The sequence below is a fragment of the Triturus cristatus genome, chromosome 3_2 (assembly GCF_964204655.1).
Source record: "Triturus cristatus chromosome 3_2, aTriCri1.1, whole genome shotgun sequence".
In the NCBI taxonomy this organism is placed as follows: Eukaryota; Metazoa; Chordata; class Amphibia; order Caudata; family Salamandridae; genus Triturus; species Triturus cristatus.
The window spans coordinates 1,067,951,504-1,067,966,887 of record NC_140584.1 but is presented as its reverse complement, the minus strand read 5'-3'; the positions used below and the strand labels follow the sequence as shown (position 1 = coordinate 1,067,966,887).

At 43.6% G+C, this 15,384-nt stretch overlaps 1 protein-coding gene across 1 annotated transcript in view; it reads right to left on the bottom strand.

Annotated features, from left to right (window-relative positions):
* Window positions 1–15,384, bottom strand: part of LOC146859134 (uncharacterized) — a 2,052,335-nt gene that overhangs the window by 294,513 nt on the left and 1,742,438 nt on the right. The window contains exons 95-96 of the mRNA XM_085649806.1: window positions 1,871–2,027; window positions 379–498 (exon numbers count right to left, since the gene is read on the bottom strand). Coding sequence (XP_085505932.1) covers window positions 379–498; window positions 1,871–2,027 — 277 coding nt within the window. The remainder of the gene's footprint in view (window positions 1–378; window positions 499–1,870; window positions 2,028–15,384) is intronic.

Sequence of the window (15,384 nt, the reverse complement as noted above, 5' to 3'; positions counted from 1 at the left end):
TTTCTAGCAGTAACACTTACATGGCTCCGCAGCCACACAGGAGCCATCTAGGGGAACACGTGTGAACATGTGGAATTTGTCTGCATTCAATCTGATTGCTGTAGAGACAGGAGGAATTTGTGGGAGGAAGTATGTATTAAAATGCTTAAACATAGATTGAGCCATTAACAAAATAAAAACTTCTATGATCTGTTTTGATTTGCACATGAACTAGAGAGCAGTTATTACACATTCACGTTTGAATCCAATGAATGACCTTCAGCATATATGGTCACAAAAGCTGGCAACCGACAGCATCTTTGTGTTCTGTACATTCAATTAAATCACAGTATCTTTGTCCACAAATTGGAGAATGATTTCTGCGTTGAAAGCCCTTACCTGTAAAAGTCCATATTCAATGGTCTCCGGCAGTTCTAGTCCCTTTTCGTAGCCCTCTCCAATATGAGAGGATCTAAGACGCGTGGACAAACTACTTTCATCAACAGCCAGAGTGCCAACCTGGAACAGAAGGAAATACTCCTACTTTACAACTTGTGTATTGACCAATTACAAGCCAACACCATACAAACAGCGAACAAGGTTATGGCGCAGATTTTATCACGATTAAAATACAACTAGAAATTTCACACAAAAAGAGATTTAGTTGATTCCCAAAAGACAAAAATGCTGACTGCAGAAATTGCCTAAAACAGAAATACTTCCACTTCCTAAGTGAATTGATGGAATCTCCATTGAAAGATAGAGAGATATTGTGGTATCGAGGAAGCGATGCTCCTGTTGGGGAGGTACTCCTGGCACCTTTACACATTGGCCACCGCAGCGTATTCTAGTGTCAGCCTTTCCTGCTTCTGGTTCTGCCAGTGGGGGCAGAGCTTCAGCTTATACCTCAGGGGTGAAACCATGCAGAGTTCCAGCACCTCCGGCTATGAATTGTAAGTAGTAACACAAGAGATGTTCACCTGGAAGTAGCAAAGTCAATGAGTGGCATGCCCTCTCCAGCTAAAAAAAACCAATCCCACACCTGATAGGGATTATCATAAAATAACTAACTGGGTTACCATTGGATCATTTTTTGATTCTTCTCTCTAAATTAATAATCTCCTTGTAATTTTATTCTAGCGACGGTGTGTCTGTAGAAAACTGTGTGGGATGCAGAGACCTATGAGATTGGCTTATTGGCAGTCATTGTCATCAGAGGTACCGGTTGCCCCAAACACATACTGCGATTGTGTTCTATGTCTGTGGTCCTTGTCGTCTTTCAACCTCATGAACCAGCGTCATTGGTCTGAATTTTCTTCCCCTGAACTGTGTATCTTTTAGACTGTGTATACCTTTTACTTGGAAGCCTTGAAAGGCTCCAAGTGTACGCCCCTATTGAGATTGTGTTGAAAGATATGTGCACATTCCATTTTATACAGCTGCACTGGTTTGAAGGAAAGTGCATCTAAATAAAATAGAATGTGTGCATAGCTTCCAACACAAACCTAATGTGCTTAAAAACAATAAGGATTGCTCTTTAAAACCAGAGGAGGGAAGACATGCGTCTCACCGATGCAACCAAGGCTGGTCGGTGCCCAATGGCCTTGATGTGCTGCAGCGATGACACATCTGGTAACAGGGGAAGAGTGACCTGCTGCCTGCCTCCCTGAAGTGTTTCTCCCATGCCACAGAGCAGTGGCCTGCCTGCAGAGCAAGCGACGAAAGGCTTGCGGAATCATTTGGCAGCTATCACGCTCCACACGAGCAGAAGCCGCTGCTAATGAGGACCACCATGCACCTTTTAGGATGGAGATGACACGACATGTCCCCCAGGAGTGCAGAATATGGCCCGCCCTTGAGTAAGACCTGACAGTGCGGCGTGCTTTCTCACCTCTAGCAGAGGAGGGAGCTGCTCGGAGATGGCATCCAGCGACCTTCGAAGATGGAGCATTTCTCTCGCCGATTTGTATCTTTGTGGATTTGCTGGTGGGAATCCGGTCTGCAGTGCATCCGCCATGTCTGCCAAGCAGTGCAGGAAGTGAGCAGAGCTGAAACAAAACAAGACAGCCGAAAGGTTTCACGCTGAGATGTAAGTGAACCCACACATGCCCAGACTAATGAAACACTACAAGAAAACAAGGTAGAAAGATGCCAGGTAACAGAAATGTCTTCCTCACCCTGTGCCACCTGATGACCCAAGAAAGTTAGCCCCCTGACCAACCTTTAGCCCCGCAGCAGCCCTTTATTTACTGATACGAAGTAATGAGAAGGGCACAAGTAGAAATTACAGAAACGAAACCGGGCTGCATTGACCTGGGTTAATCTATCACTATCAGAGTTAGAAAAGGAAGTGACAGACGCACCAAAGGACAAGCCAGGGGTAGCAGCTACCAGCTCTTGCTACCCCGAATTGACATCTATGCACGGAGAACACACCACCAGCTCGAAGAGTTGCCAGGTCCCATCAAGGCCATTTATACCAAGAAGAGACAAACATCTCCCGGCACAAATAACATCAGTCCCTCAAGGGGGAAGTGCGAACCGCGACTTCCCAGGAGAGAGTGACTCTGACCATCAAGAGACTGGTTCCCTTTCTCAATAAGACAGTTTTAATTTCATTTCTTAAACAATAGAAAACACTTACTGCAATGTTATATCTCAATCAATATGCAAGTAAGAAGGTGACCCCAAACGGCGCAACAACGCAGTGCAAGTGAAATAAGTGCGTGTCAAGCACGCTGGTGCCAGACAAGCTATGTAAATAAAAAAGTGACTGATTCAGGATGCACAAGTGGTTGGTACACACTCTGACACTAAGTGAAATGCTCCAGAATCAAATAAAAACAGTACACTATTACTGCGTCATTTCAACATGTCGACCCTAATTATGCAATTCAGACAAAGTCATCATCAGCGCGTACGTTTTGGAAGCACCTATGGAGGAGAAAGCGCGTGTCACTGGAGCTGCTTGCATGAACATCGTTTTAAAGTTATACTTGGTACTGTTGGGAGGGCCAACTAACCTGCCCAATGCATAGGATGAATCTGGAGAGATTTCAAAGCAGTACTGATGCATGGGATGCTTCAGAGGGGTACTAGTGCATAGGACGGCTCGAAGGTGGTTACGAGTGGAGCCCAATCTGAACATGTATGCAACAGTCTGGGATTCGGGTCGGAATAATGCAGTAGATAGCCCTTAGCGGCTAAGTTTCTCTAATGGATAGAGGATGAAAAGAACATGTGTGTTTGTCTACATACACATGTGCTCCTCTTTCCCAGAGGTTCCCCGTCAGGGACGATCCAACACAGCATTCTGAGGCAACTACTTGCCCCAGGTTGCCTGTTTTCTCTTGTTGGCGAGTCCACACACATGTTGCTATCGACAATTTCCATAGATCAAAAAACAACCTGAACGAACAGGTAAAAAGAACCTAACCTGAGGGCGTCGGAAAAACAATTGGATTCCGAAAGTCACCAGAACAAGGAAGAAAGGGGCAAAACTTTTCCTTTCTTGAGTCCCCTCACTCACCAGGGTTTCCCCACGGTGACATGCTTCATCATTGGGGTCCTCTCAGTCCTCTACGGGCTGAGGCGTGCTGCAACTTGCGGATTACGTAGGAGCACTTAAAACAGATTATGTGTGGTGCAAGTGTAGTGAAAAGGAGTGGGACAAAGTGATTTAAAATAATCAACTAGTGGGCCAAATATATTTTATTCTTGCTCCTAGCTAATTGGTTAAAAACGGGGTAATATGCTAAAGGCCCTAATTATAATGAATAGGTGTACTTAGCATATGGTCAACTAGTTTCGAGCTTCCCCAGCTCTTCTTCAGGACTACACCGGACCAGCCCAGTGCAAGAAACCACTCCTAGTAGACCTAAATATGGTGAAGAAAGTGAGACGCTGCAGCTAATAGGCCTGCGTTTAAATTAATACATACGTAAATATACGTCTGGCAATATCTGTAGGGTATAAAAACACATATATTAAAGGATCAAGGCAGTCAATATGCAATGTAAATAGAAACCATGGTGATCACACTCTGCACCAGTGTAAATACACTCTTTCTTCTAATGTGCCGCTATGTGGTTTGTCAAAGAGGCGTTACAGACATCTTTTCCAATGAATACCAACCTTACAATTTTTTCAATTACCTGAATCATGTAACTTTATTGAAAAGATTTTTGTGCATCGTTTGTAAACCCATCCCTGAGATTTTCGATCTATAACGTAAAAATACGATGGGTATCTACTTTAACCCAGTTTTCTCCCATTTTCACACTGGAGTTATAGTATAAGAATATTTTCCCATGTAATTTTTTACTCCAGCTCGGCAGTAACTTCGGTCCGTTTTTACCCAGATCCATCATGGCCGCATTGTTCGTCATACCTTAGACTTTCAATGCGCATAGATGCCGACCAATAAGTCTTTCTTTACCATCAGCCTACCCATCTCCCGTTAATCCCTAAAGTATTGCTTCGAAATTACCAACAAGGTTCAACTATCTTTTTGTTTTTTATTCACACACTCATAACTGTTCCCGTTCCAATATGGCCACTACTGAAAGGACCTCCAACGGAAAGTCCTTTCAATGCGGAAATGCTCATAGATAACAGGCACCTCGCCCGTGACCATGCAGTATGCGGTCCGTGAGGTTTGGGCTCTAGTAGGTGTGCCAGAGTGTGGTCTTCAACGTACAAGTAAGTGAACATCCTGGTGGGGAAGTCCAGCACGCCCTCCTGAACCACGGAGATCGCACTTTTTTACTTTTTTACTTTTTTACTTTAATTCCGCTTCCCTTTTTCCTCCATAGTTTTGCAACAGATACGGAGCCCAATCCTATTAACGACCTCATGTACCATCTTTCTAGGTGTACGAGATTTCCACACCCCCTCCGTTGACCATGAGGCATATTGTTGCTTCTAAACATGTATGTAATGTTGTGCTTAATGTTAGTCTTGTATGTGTTGTGTGTTGTGTCAGACGCATGATTGTTATTTGTGCATAGCGTGCATTTATTGACTTTTTACTCACCTTGTAGCACAGCGCCTGCATGGAGAATTGATTTAACGCCTCTTTGACAAACCACATAGCGGCACATTAGAAGAAAGAGTGTATTTACACTGGTGCAGAGTGTGATCACCATGGTTTCTATTTACATTGCATATTGACTGCCTTGATCCTTTAATATATGTGTTTTTATACCCTACAGATATTGCCAGACGTATATTTACGTATGTATTAATTTAAATGCATGCCTATTAGCTGCAGCGTCTCACTTTCTTCACCATATTTAGGTCTACTAGGAGTGGTTTCTTGCACTGGGCTGGTCCCGGTGTAGTCCTGAAGAAGAGCTGGGGAAGCTCGAAACTAGTTGACCATATGCTAGGTACACCTATTCATTATAATTAGGGCCTTTAGCATATTACCCCGTTTTTAACCAATTAGCTAGGAGCAAGAATAAAATATATTTGGCCCACTAGTTGATTATTTAAAATCACTTTGTCCCACTCCTTTTCACTACACTTGCACCACACATAATCTGTTTTAAGTGCTCCTACGTAATCCGCAAGTTGCAGCACGCCTCAGCCCGTAGAGGACTGAGAGGACCCCAATGATGAAGCATGTCACCGTGGGGAAACCCTGGTGAGTGAGGGGACTCAAGAAAGGAAAAGTTTTGCCCCTTTCTTCCTTGTTCTGGTGACTTTCGGAATCCAATTGTTTTTCCGACGCCCTCAGGTTAGGTTCTTTTTACCTGTTCGTTCAGGTTGTTTTTTGATCTATGTACAAAATGGAGGGTGAACCTAACCTCCAAAACCTCTAATTCCCCCCTTTTTTGTTAACCATTATCTACAGCGCGCAGCTGAGGGAAACCTAATTGTAATGAAATCTCTGTCTGACATTTCACTTCACACATCCTTAGACAATCATGACTGAAGTAACAGGTCTCACCTACTCACAAGATGAAGTAGATAGAATTATAGCATCCATGCTTCCCCTGGCCGGGACCAGCACCAGAGATACCAACGAAGCTAGTCAATGCTGGGACGAGTTAACAGAACTTAAACGTGAACAAATAAAAACTTTGATACACGGAATTATGATGACCGAGTATGTAAGGGCCAACATTGCGCCACGTGGTCTGATAGTCAGAAACGAACCCTTTATCTTCCAACATGATAAACTTTTCAAGAAGGATTGGTCATTAATATCCTGGCACTGTACCAGAGATTGGTTGGTGCTAATTATAAAAACAGCTACACGTCTATCGGAGGAGATGAAAATTGGAATTCATGATCTAGAAATTCGTCTAAAAACTTACCAGAGTACAGCAGAACTAAAAAAACGATTGGAAGAACTTAATAAAACCATGGCTGAATTTGAGATTGGCTTGAAAGACGCCAAATACATAAAATTAAAAAAAATCAGAAAAATTACTCACAAGAAAAAATGTATCCTTACACCAGGGAGGACTACATCCCAACAAATCGCAATCCAGGTTATAACACGGACAGCGATGGCTCTGACACTGGTTCAGATTTTTCTGATCCAGGCAGTAATTACAACCCTACCAACAGGAACAGACGACCAAGAGGAGGACGCTCAAGAAATAGGGGCGGACCTAGATTTGGTTGGTCCCCATATCAAAACATTCCACCATACGCTCCTCCCCCACAGTTTTTCTATGGACCACCACCATTCCATCAACCATACCCACCATAACCCTACCCTTACTGGGAGGAACCTCAGAACCAGGAACAGAGTCAGTCTTTTTTAGGGAGAGGAAAGACCCCCCCTAAGAGGAAAAAACAGACGAGGACAACAAATACAATGGGCCCAACCCCTGGAAACGGTGAGGAGCCACACACGGAGTATGGGCCCCCCGAACATGGCCTCAACGAGCAGCAACCAAGCCTAGTGGTCAATCTATCCAATCTCACCCTTACACCTATCCAAAAAAGTGTATTGGAAAAGGGACTAGGTTTTGTCCCAACAGTAACATTGGACAAATTCAAACTGATCTGCGAATTGAAGGAGTTTATTCGTAGGATCAAATTGGAAGTCTATTTCAGAGACAAGGAATCTAACACTACCACTAAGACGGACACTGGATTACACAAAAAATCCAATTTTACACCTCCACCCAATACCCTTCCCATTGAATTACTGGCTTTTGAAAAAGCAGTAATGAAGGAAATCACTGAAATGGACCCAAAATCTATAAGGGTTTTTCACAATACTAGTAAAATCGAACAAGAGGCTATCCACCAGCTTTCAAATGATAAAAATCTCACCATAAAACCAGCTGATAAAGGTGGAGCAATAGTCTTACAAAACACACTTGATTACCAGACAGAATGTCTTCGACTGTTGGCGGATGCAAGAAACTATTTGCCTATACCTAATGACCCCACAGAACGTCTAGGGATAGAGATCGCTAACTTGGTTGAGGAATCTCTGATCAATGATTGGATAAGGAAGAAGGACGCAGATTTTTTGGAAAATAAGAAACCCGTAATCCCTTATTTCTACACCATCCCTAAAATACATAAATCTATGGTGACGCCCCCTGGCTGACCTATAGTATCAGGGATAGGTTCAATTTTGGAACCTTTGTCTAAATTTGCAGACGCATTCTTAAGACCATTGGACCAAGCTACCGAAACGTACCTACAGGATACAAAAGCTGTCCTGTGCTTGATTCAGAATCTCGAATTCAACCCCATAACTAGCATACTGATCAGTTTGGATGTGGAGAGCCTATACACGAGTTTACCACACAAGGACACGTTGAACATCTTGGAGGAAGTACTCTTTCTAAACAATTGGGCTTACCACACACCCAGACATGTGGTCCTTGAATGTTGTTGCCTAGCTCTGACCGAAAATTTCTTTCAATTCAATAACTCTCTGTATAAACAAACGCACGGTACCAGCATGGGAAGTACCTTTGCACCGAGCGTAGCAGGGCTCTATGTACACTATCTAGAGAAACACAAGATCCTCCATATTAACAATCCGTACATCGACCAGATCAAATTATGGAAAAGATACATTGACGATGTGTTTTTGATCTGGGAAGGTGACGAGGCTGGTTTTGATTTGTTCCAATTTTGGCTCAATCAACAAGACCCATTTCTAAAATTTACCTGCACTATGAGTAGGTCGAATTTGGTTTTTCTTGACCTCAACATAACAGCGCACGAGGGTGGTCTGATCACTACTACACATTTCAAGCCTACGGCAAGAAACTGCCTCTTAGCATATGACAGTTTCCACCCAAGAAGTTTAAAAGACAATCTCCCTTTTGGACAATTTTTGCGCCTAAGACGCAATTGTACCACACGGCATGATTACAACATCCAAGCAAAATACCTTTCACAGAAACTTGTGCAAAGACAATACCCACAACATCTAGTGTCTAAGGCACAAAAAAGAGCATCCAACAACAATCGGGAAGCCCTACTTGAACATAAACCTGAGGATACAGAAAAGAATCATAAAAGACAAATCTGTATCACTACCTTCAACATCGCTTCAGATCAAGTAACAAAAATAATAAAAAAACATTGGCGCATCCTTAATAGTGGAGGTCTGGATTTACAAAAACCCATGTTCAGTCACAGAAAAGCAAAAAACCTGAGAAACTATCTGGTACACACCAGACCTAACCCCACGAAGACTGTCGGACCTGTACGCTTGCTCCACCCATTGCCTGAGGGCCATCACCCATGCGGTAACTGCAGCGTGTGTCACCTGACCAGTGCAACCAAAACTGTCACTTGCAACAATGGCATAACATGGAACCTTCGATCATTCACCAATTGTAACACGACAGGTGTGATATACCTTATCACCTGCGTGTGCAACCTGCATTATGTGGGGACGACCACAAGAAAGGCGAACACAAGAATGACAGAACACCGAAGCAACTTTAGGTGCAAACGCAACAATACAAAAATGACCACGCATTTCCTTGAACAACAACACACACCTAATGACTTTAGGTGGGTCATCATTGAACATGTGGACAACCACCCCAATATTGAAAGAAAGCTACACGAAAAAGAGCAACGTTGGGTTTTCAAGTTACGGTCTGACATCAATGGTCTCAATGATGACATACCATGGGGACATTTCATTTCAAATTATGGTTAAAACAGACATCTTTTCCAATGAATACCAACCTTACAATTTTTTCAATTACCTGAATCATGTAACTTTATTGAAAAGATTTTTTTGCATCGTTTGTAAACCCATCCCTGAGATTTTCGATCTATAACGCAAAAATACGATGGGTATCTACTTTAACCCAGTTTTCTCCCATTTTCACACTGGAGTTATAGTATAAGAATATTTTCCCATGTAATTTTTTACTCCAGCTCGGCAGTAACTTCGGTCCGTTTTTACCCAGATCCATCATGGCCGCATTGTTCGTCATACCTTAGACTTTCAATGCGCATGGATGCCGACCAATAAGTCTTTCTTTACCATCAGCCTACCCATCGCCCGTTAATCCCTAAAGTATTGCTTCGAAATTACCAACAAGGTTCAACTATCTTTTTGTTTTTTATTCACACACTCATAACTGTTCCCGTTCCAATATGGCCACTACTGAAAGGACCTCCAACGGAAAGTCCTTCCTTCCTTTCAATGCGGAAATGCTCATAGATAACAGGCACCTCGCCCGTGACCATGCAGTATGCGGTCCGTGAGGCTTGGGCTCTAGAAGGTGTGCCAGAGTGTGGTCTTCAACGTACAAGTAAGTGAACATCCTGGTGGGGAAGTCCAGCACGCCCTCCTGAACCACGGAGATCGCACTTTTTTACTTTTTTACTTTAATTCCGCTTCCCTTTTTCCTCCATAGTTTTGCAACAGATACGGAGCCCAATCCTATTAACGACCTCATGTACCATCCTTCTAGGTGTACGAGATTTCCACAACCCCTCCATTGACCATGAGGCATATTGTTGCTTCTAAACATGTATGTAATGTCGTGCTTAATGTTAGTCTTGTATGTGTTGTGTCAGACGCATGATTGTTATTTGTGCATAGCGTGCATTTATTGACTTTTTACTCACCTTGTAGCACAGCGCCTGCATGGAGAATTGATTTAACGCCTCTTTGACAAACCACATAGCGGCACATTAGAAGAAAGAGTGTATTTACACTGGTGCAGAGTGTGATCACCATGGTTTCTATTTACATTGCATATTGACTGCCTTGATCCTTTAATATATGTGTTTTTATACCCTACAGATATTGCCAGACGTATATTTTCATATGTATTAATTTAAACGCATGCCTATTAGCTGCAGCGTCTCACTTTCTTCACCATATTTAGGGTCTACTAGGAGTGGTTTCTTGCACTGGGCTGGTCCGGTGTAGTCCTGAAGAAGAGCTGGGGAAGCTCTTCTTTTTTGCAACAGATACGGAGCCCAATCCTATTAACGACCTCATGTACCATCCTTCTAGGTGTACGAGATTTCCACAACCCCTCCATTGACCATGAGGCATATTGTTGCTTCTAAACATGTATGTAATGTCGTGCTTAATGTTAGTCTTGTATGTGTTGTGTCAGACGCATGATTGTTATTTGTGCATAGCGTGCATTTATTGACTTTTTACTCACCTTGTAGCACAGCGCCTGCATGGAGAATTGATTTAACGCCTCTTTGACAAACCACATAGCGGCACATTAGAAGAAAGAGTGTATTTACACTGGTGCAGAGTGTGATCACCATGGTTTCTATTTACATTGCATATTGACTGCCTTGATCCTTTAATATATGTGTTTTTATACCCTACAGATATTGCCAGACGTATATTTTCGTATGTATTAATTTAAACGCATGCCTATTAGCTGCAGCGTCTCACTTTCTTCACCATATTTAGGGTCTACTAGGAGTGGTTTCTTGCACTGGGCTGGTCCGGTGTAGTCCTGAAGAAGAGCTGGGGAAGCTCGAAACTAGTTGACCATATGCTAGGTACACCTATTCATTATAATTAGGGCCTTTAGCATATTACCCCGTTTTTAAACAATTAGCTAGGAGCAAGAATAAAATATATTTGGCCCACTAGTTGATTATTTTAAATCACTTTGTCCCACTCCTTTTCACTACACTTGCACCACACATAATCTGTTTTAAGTGCTCCTACGTAATCCGCAAGTTGTAGCACGCCTCAGCCCGTAGAGGACTGAGAGGACCCCAATGATGAAGCATGTCACCGTGGGGAAACCCTGGTGAGTGAGGGGACTCAAGAAAGGAAAAGTTTTGCCCCTTTCTTCCTTGTTCTGGTGACTTTCGGAATCCAATTGTTTTTCCGACGCCCTCAGGTTAGGTTCTTTTTACCTGTTCGTTCAGGTTGTTTTTTGATCTATGTACAAAATGGAGGGTGAACCTAACCTCCAAAACCTCTAATTCCCCCCTTTTTTGTTAACCGCTATCGACAATTTGACATCCTCAATTTCCACTGCTCCCTCAACCCTCTTCAACACAAGCCGGGCTTTTGGCGCAAATCTTCAGAAAGTATACCTTCAGCAGGACTATTCTGGGATTGAATCCGACCCTAGTTCTATCGCGGTTGGCCTGAACTTTTGACTCTGACCCGGTCCAGCGTGACCAGATAGCCATGATTGGCACTTTATGCTTTCAGGCGTTATTTTACAGCTTATTCTTTTAAAAGTTATAGCTCCGGTTCTATTGTTTTGATTTTTGTTGTTTTACTCTTATTTATTTTATTAAGTCAAGCTCAATTTTAGATGTCTGCTGGCAAACAAACCTGTTGCCTTCAATAAAAACTTAGAGTTGTTAGTATTCAATGAAGACTAGGGAGACATGTATGAAACCATTTTGCATTTGCAAACGGTGCAAATCGCTAAATTCGACCGTTTGCAAATGCAAAATATCCTTTAACGATGTATGAAAGGCTTTGTAGTCGTAATGTTAGGTAATTGCAATTTTTGGCGATTACCTAAAATTCCGCATGCAAATAGGGAATCACAATTTGCGATTCTGTAGGCACACGTACCAAGCATTTTCTAAATGCAAACTGTGCATTTAGGAAAGGCTTTTACCATTGACTTCAAGTCGATGGTAACCATGTGCAATTTTTGAAAAATACACAAAGATGCATTTTTCAAAGTGCCATGTAGCGCACACATGCATGAAGGGCATGTGTGCGCTTTACATGTGCACATTTTTTTGAGGGGTGCTTCAGGGGGGCCTTAAGGCCCTTGGCACCCTAGGATGCGCATTAACTAATTCGCCATTACCAATTAGGTAGTAACACAATAGCTAATGCTAAATCATTCACACCTATGGGCCTTTACGCCCCTTGGGAACAAATGGAGTGGTACTACCTAATTGCAATTGAGAATCTTTAGGAATCACTATTAGGTAATCGCTATTTTCTTACATACCATTTTGCATTCCTAAAATAGCGATTACCTAAAATGTTCTATTTAAGGAATGCTAAATGGATTTTTGATACATGTGTCCCTAGCAGTGGTCTTGGGAGCACCCATCTGGCGTCTTGTCTATTTCACTTCATGGCTCCTGATCCAATGGTTTTCCTCCCTGTTCTTGGGTTTCTCCCACGCAAAGAACAATTCTTTTTCAGCTTCGCTAGAATAGTATCTTTCCACTGCTGGCAGCATTCATGTAGTACATGATGGAGGTAATTCTCTCCCTCTCAGTTTTGTTTTGTGCTCTTCACTCTCCCTCTTTCTTAATGTACTTTTTTATTGCTTTTTTACATTTTCAGCTACTTTAGTTCGTATAACTTTGATTGGCTTGTAGGAAATGTAGGGAATTGCAGGATTCACCAAAACAGAATGGCGGCAATGTAAGTGTGATTCCGCAGGTGCAGTGGTGCTCTTATTGTAGCGGCAGGTGGCTGCCATGTCGGACTATAAGTAAATGCCTTCTGAGTGCTACATGAGCGACAACTTGAAATCAACGTTCTTTGGCTTTAGTGTGTATTGACAGCGAAGTTGCAGCAAATGAAATACATAAGTTGTAAACATGTCTCTTAAGAACATATTCGGAACTGCAGTCTGAAACTAAAATAACATTTGCAGCACATTTTAAAATGTCCTTCATTATCTATTTATGCTCCGTAGCAATGTCTCAATATATTATGTTACATGTTCCAAGCTATCCGACAAGTTACCTTGGTAGAAGGGGACAGACTTGCATTCATGCGTCCCTCCATTTGTCTACCAGTACACCACGGGGGGTTAGACTCCCATGGCTTTTTACACCCCTCCTTGTTAAGACCTACGGCAACTAAGCATGTGGGCTGTCCCTTCCCTTTTAGCACACATGCAGCCTGCTGTCCCCTATCTGTCAGAAGAGGGACCTCTATAAGCTTTGTGGAATCTTTGGTTGCGAGCAGTTGGTACCCCCTCTATCTGCCGGAGCATCCCCCATGCAACCTTGGGGCGCTCGCAGTTTGAGCACGGGGGCTACTCCAGCCTTGTGCACTGGGGGTACTCTAGCCCATGCTTTTTTGTCTTTTGCAGCTTTTGTGCACCACTGTTGCCTAAGCCTGAGAGACCCTTACTGCCTGTAAACAGGGGCTGTGGCACTCTCTGTGTGCTTCCACACCAGTCTTTCACTGCTATTGTTGCCCCTCTCTGTAGTTTCTGATGCCCCTTCCACTAACTGCACTGTAGCATGCCCGCCCAGCCCAGGGGGCCTTGTGCTCATTAGGATCTACCTACCAGCGGCACTGTAGCCTGTAGCCTGTAGTAAGGATAGCTATGCAATCTGATAACCATGTATTCTTCACATCAGTGCACCCCAATAACAGTAGCTCTATGAAATGAGATCTAGCTCTCACCAGGGGGATATAGTTTATGTGTTCCATCTTCCCACTTGAGGTTCTCAAAAACGACTAACTTCTTGTGGCAGTATAGTATACTCTAAGCGCCTTTGCTGATCCGGCACCCAGTGCAGCTGTAGGTCTTCCTGTTGCAGTACAGTATGCACTAGTTAACAGCCATAATCTCTTGTCCTCATTATATCTGCATGTCGTCTTGTGGCATTATGGTATACAAGTAAACCTTGACTCCCGTCAATAAGAATACCAACGACCTGCAGCTCACCCTGCATCACTGTTCATATTAGACATGAATCACGTGCACAACAGCGGTGGCGGCTCCTACACAACGGCGGAGGCGCGTCGCCCCACTACCTGGCTCAGAGCCAGCAATGAAAACAAAACAATGTTCTAGCATCGTTTTATTTTTCATTTGCCGGCTCTGAGCCAGCTTGTGTGGGAGCCACAGGATGAGCAGTGCTACATTTACTCCCTGTGTGCAGGCCGACCATAACACACATGCGCATTCAGGTTTCTCCAGCCCGGCTGCATTGAACAGCTGGGCTGGAGAAACCCCCACAGACTTCCTGCCCTGAGTGGAGCATCTTTTCAGCCCGCTCAGGCATATCCCCGCGCTGCTCCTCTAGTAGGAGAGCAGCACAGGGATTGGATGGGAGGCTGACCCAGGGACTGCCGGGACCAGGAAGAGAAGAGGATGCAACACAGGAGCTGGCCGGCGGCTGTAGGTACATTCTTTTATTTTAATATATTCTAGTACCCCTGCCATACGCACCCCCTGCCCCCGCATTCTCCCTCCTGTGTTCCCTCCACCCACCCCACCACTCTTTGTTTGTGGCGGCCATCACTGTACAAGAGTGATCCTCACCAGAAGTTGGCTTAACACCCATATTCTCGCAACAATCTACAGATCAACCATTCAGAAGAAAGTCATTTAAACATATCACACCCACATGCACAGCACAGTTCATCAAAATCACATCATCAGCAAAGACACCTCTAATGTGAAAAGCCACCACAGGCTAAGCAATGGACAATGGTGCACCCCAGCACCGCCAAATAGCATACCATAGATATCCAGACACATAATGCCCTAATTAAATCCATAACTGAATCTGTATGTCCACTATCCAAACAAACAAGCATTTGACAGTATGGGATGTAAAGGGTGTTACGTGGACTCGACACCAGAACAGAACTTTGTCCCAACAATTAGCGCAAATGGACTTAGTGGAAGGCTACCTAACAGCGAGGCTGACTTAGTTTACTACCGCAGCTCAATCTCCATGCATGGAGGTGTAGATTGAGTAGATTCAGGTGAAGGACACTGCCATGCTGCTGCGACAGGAGATCCTGTCAAAGTGGGAAACTTACTGGAGGGCAGATGCTCATGTCCAGAAGTTCAGGGTACCACACTCTCCTGGCCCAATCCAAGCCACTAGGATGACATGGACTGGGCTGTTCCTGGTTTTATTCAGGACAACGAGCAGCAGGATCAGAGGCGGGAAGTTGTACAAGAGTCCTGTGTTCCATTCCAGTCAGAATTAATCTCCTAGTGA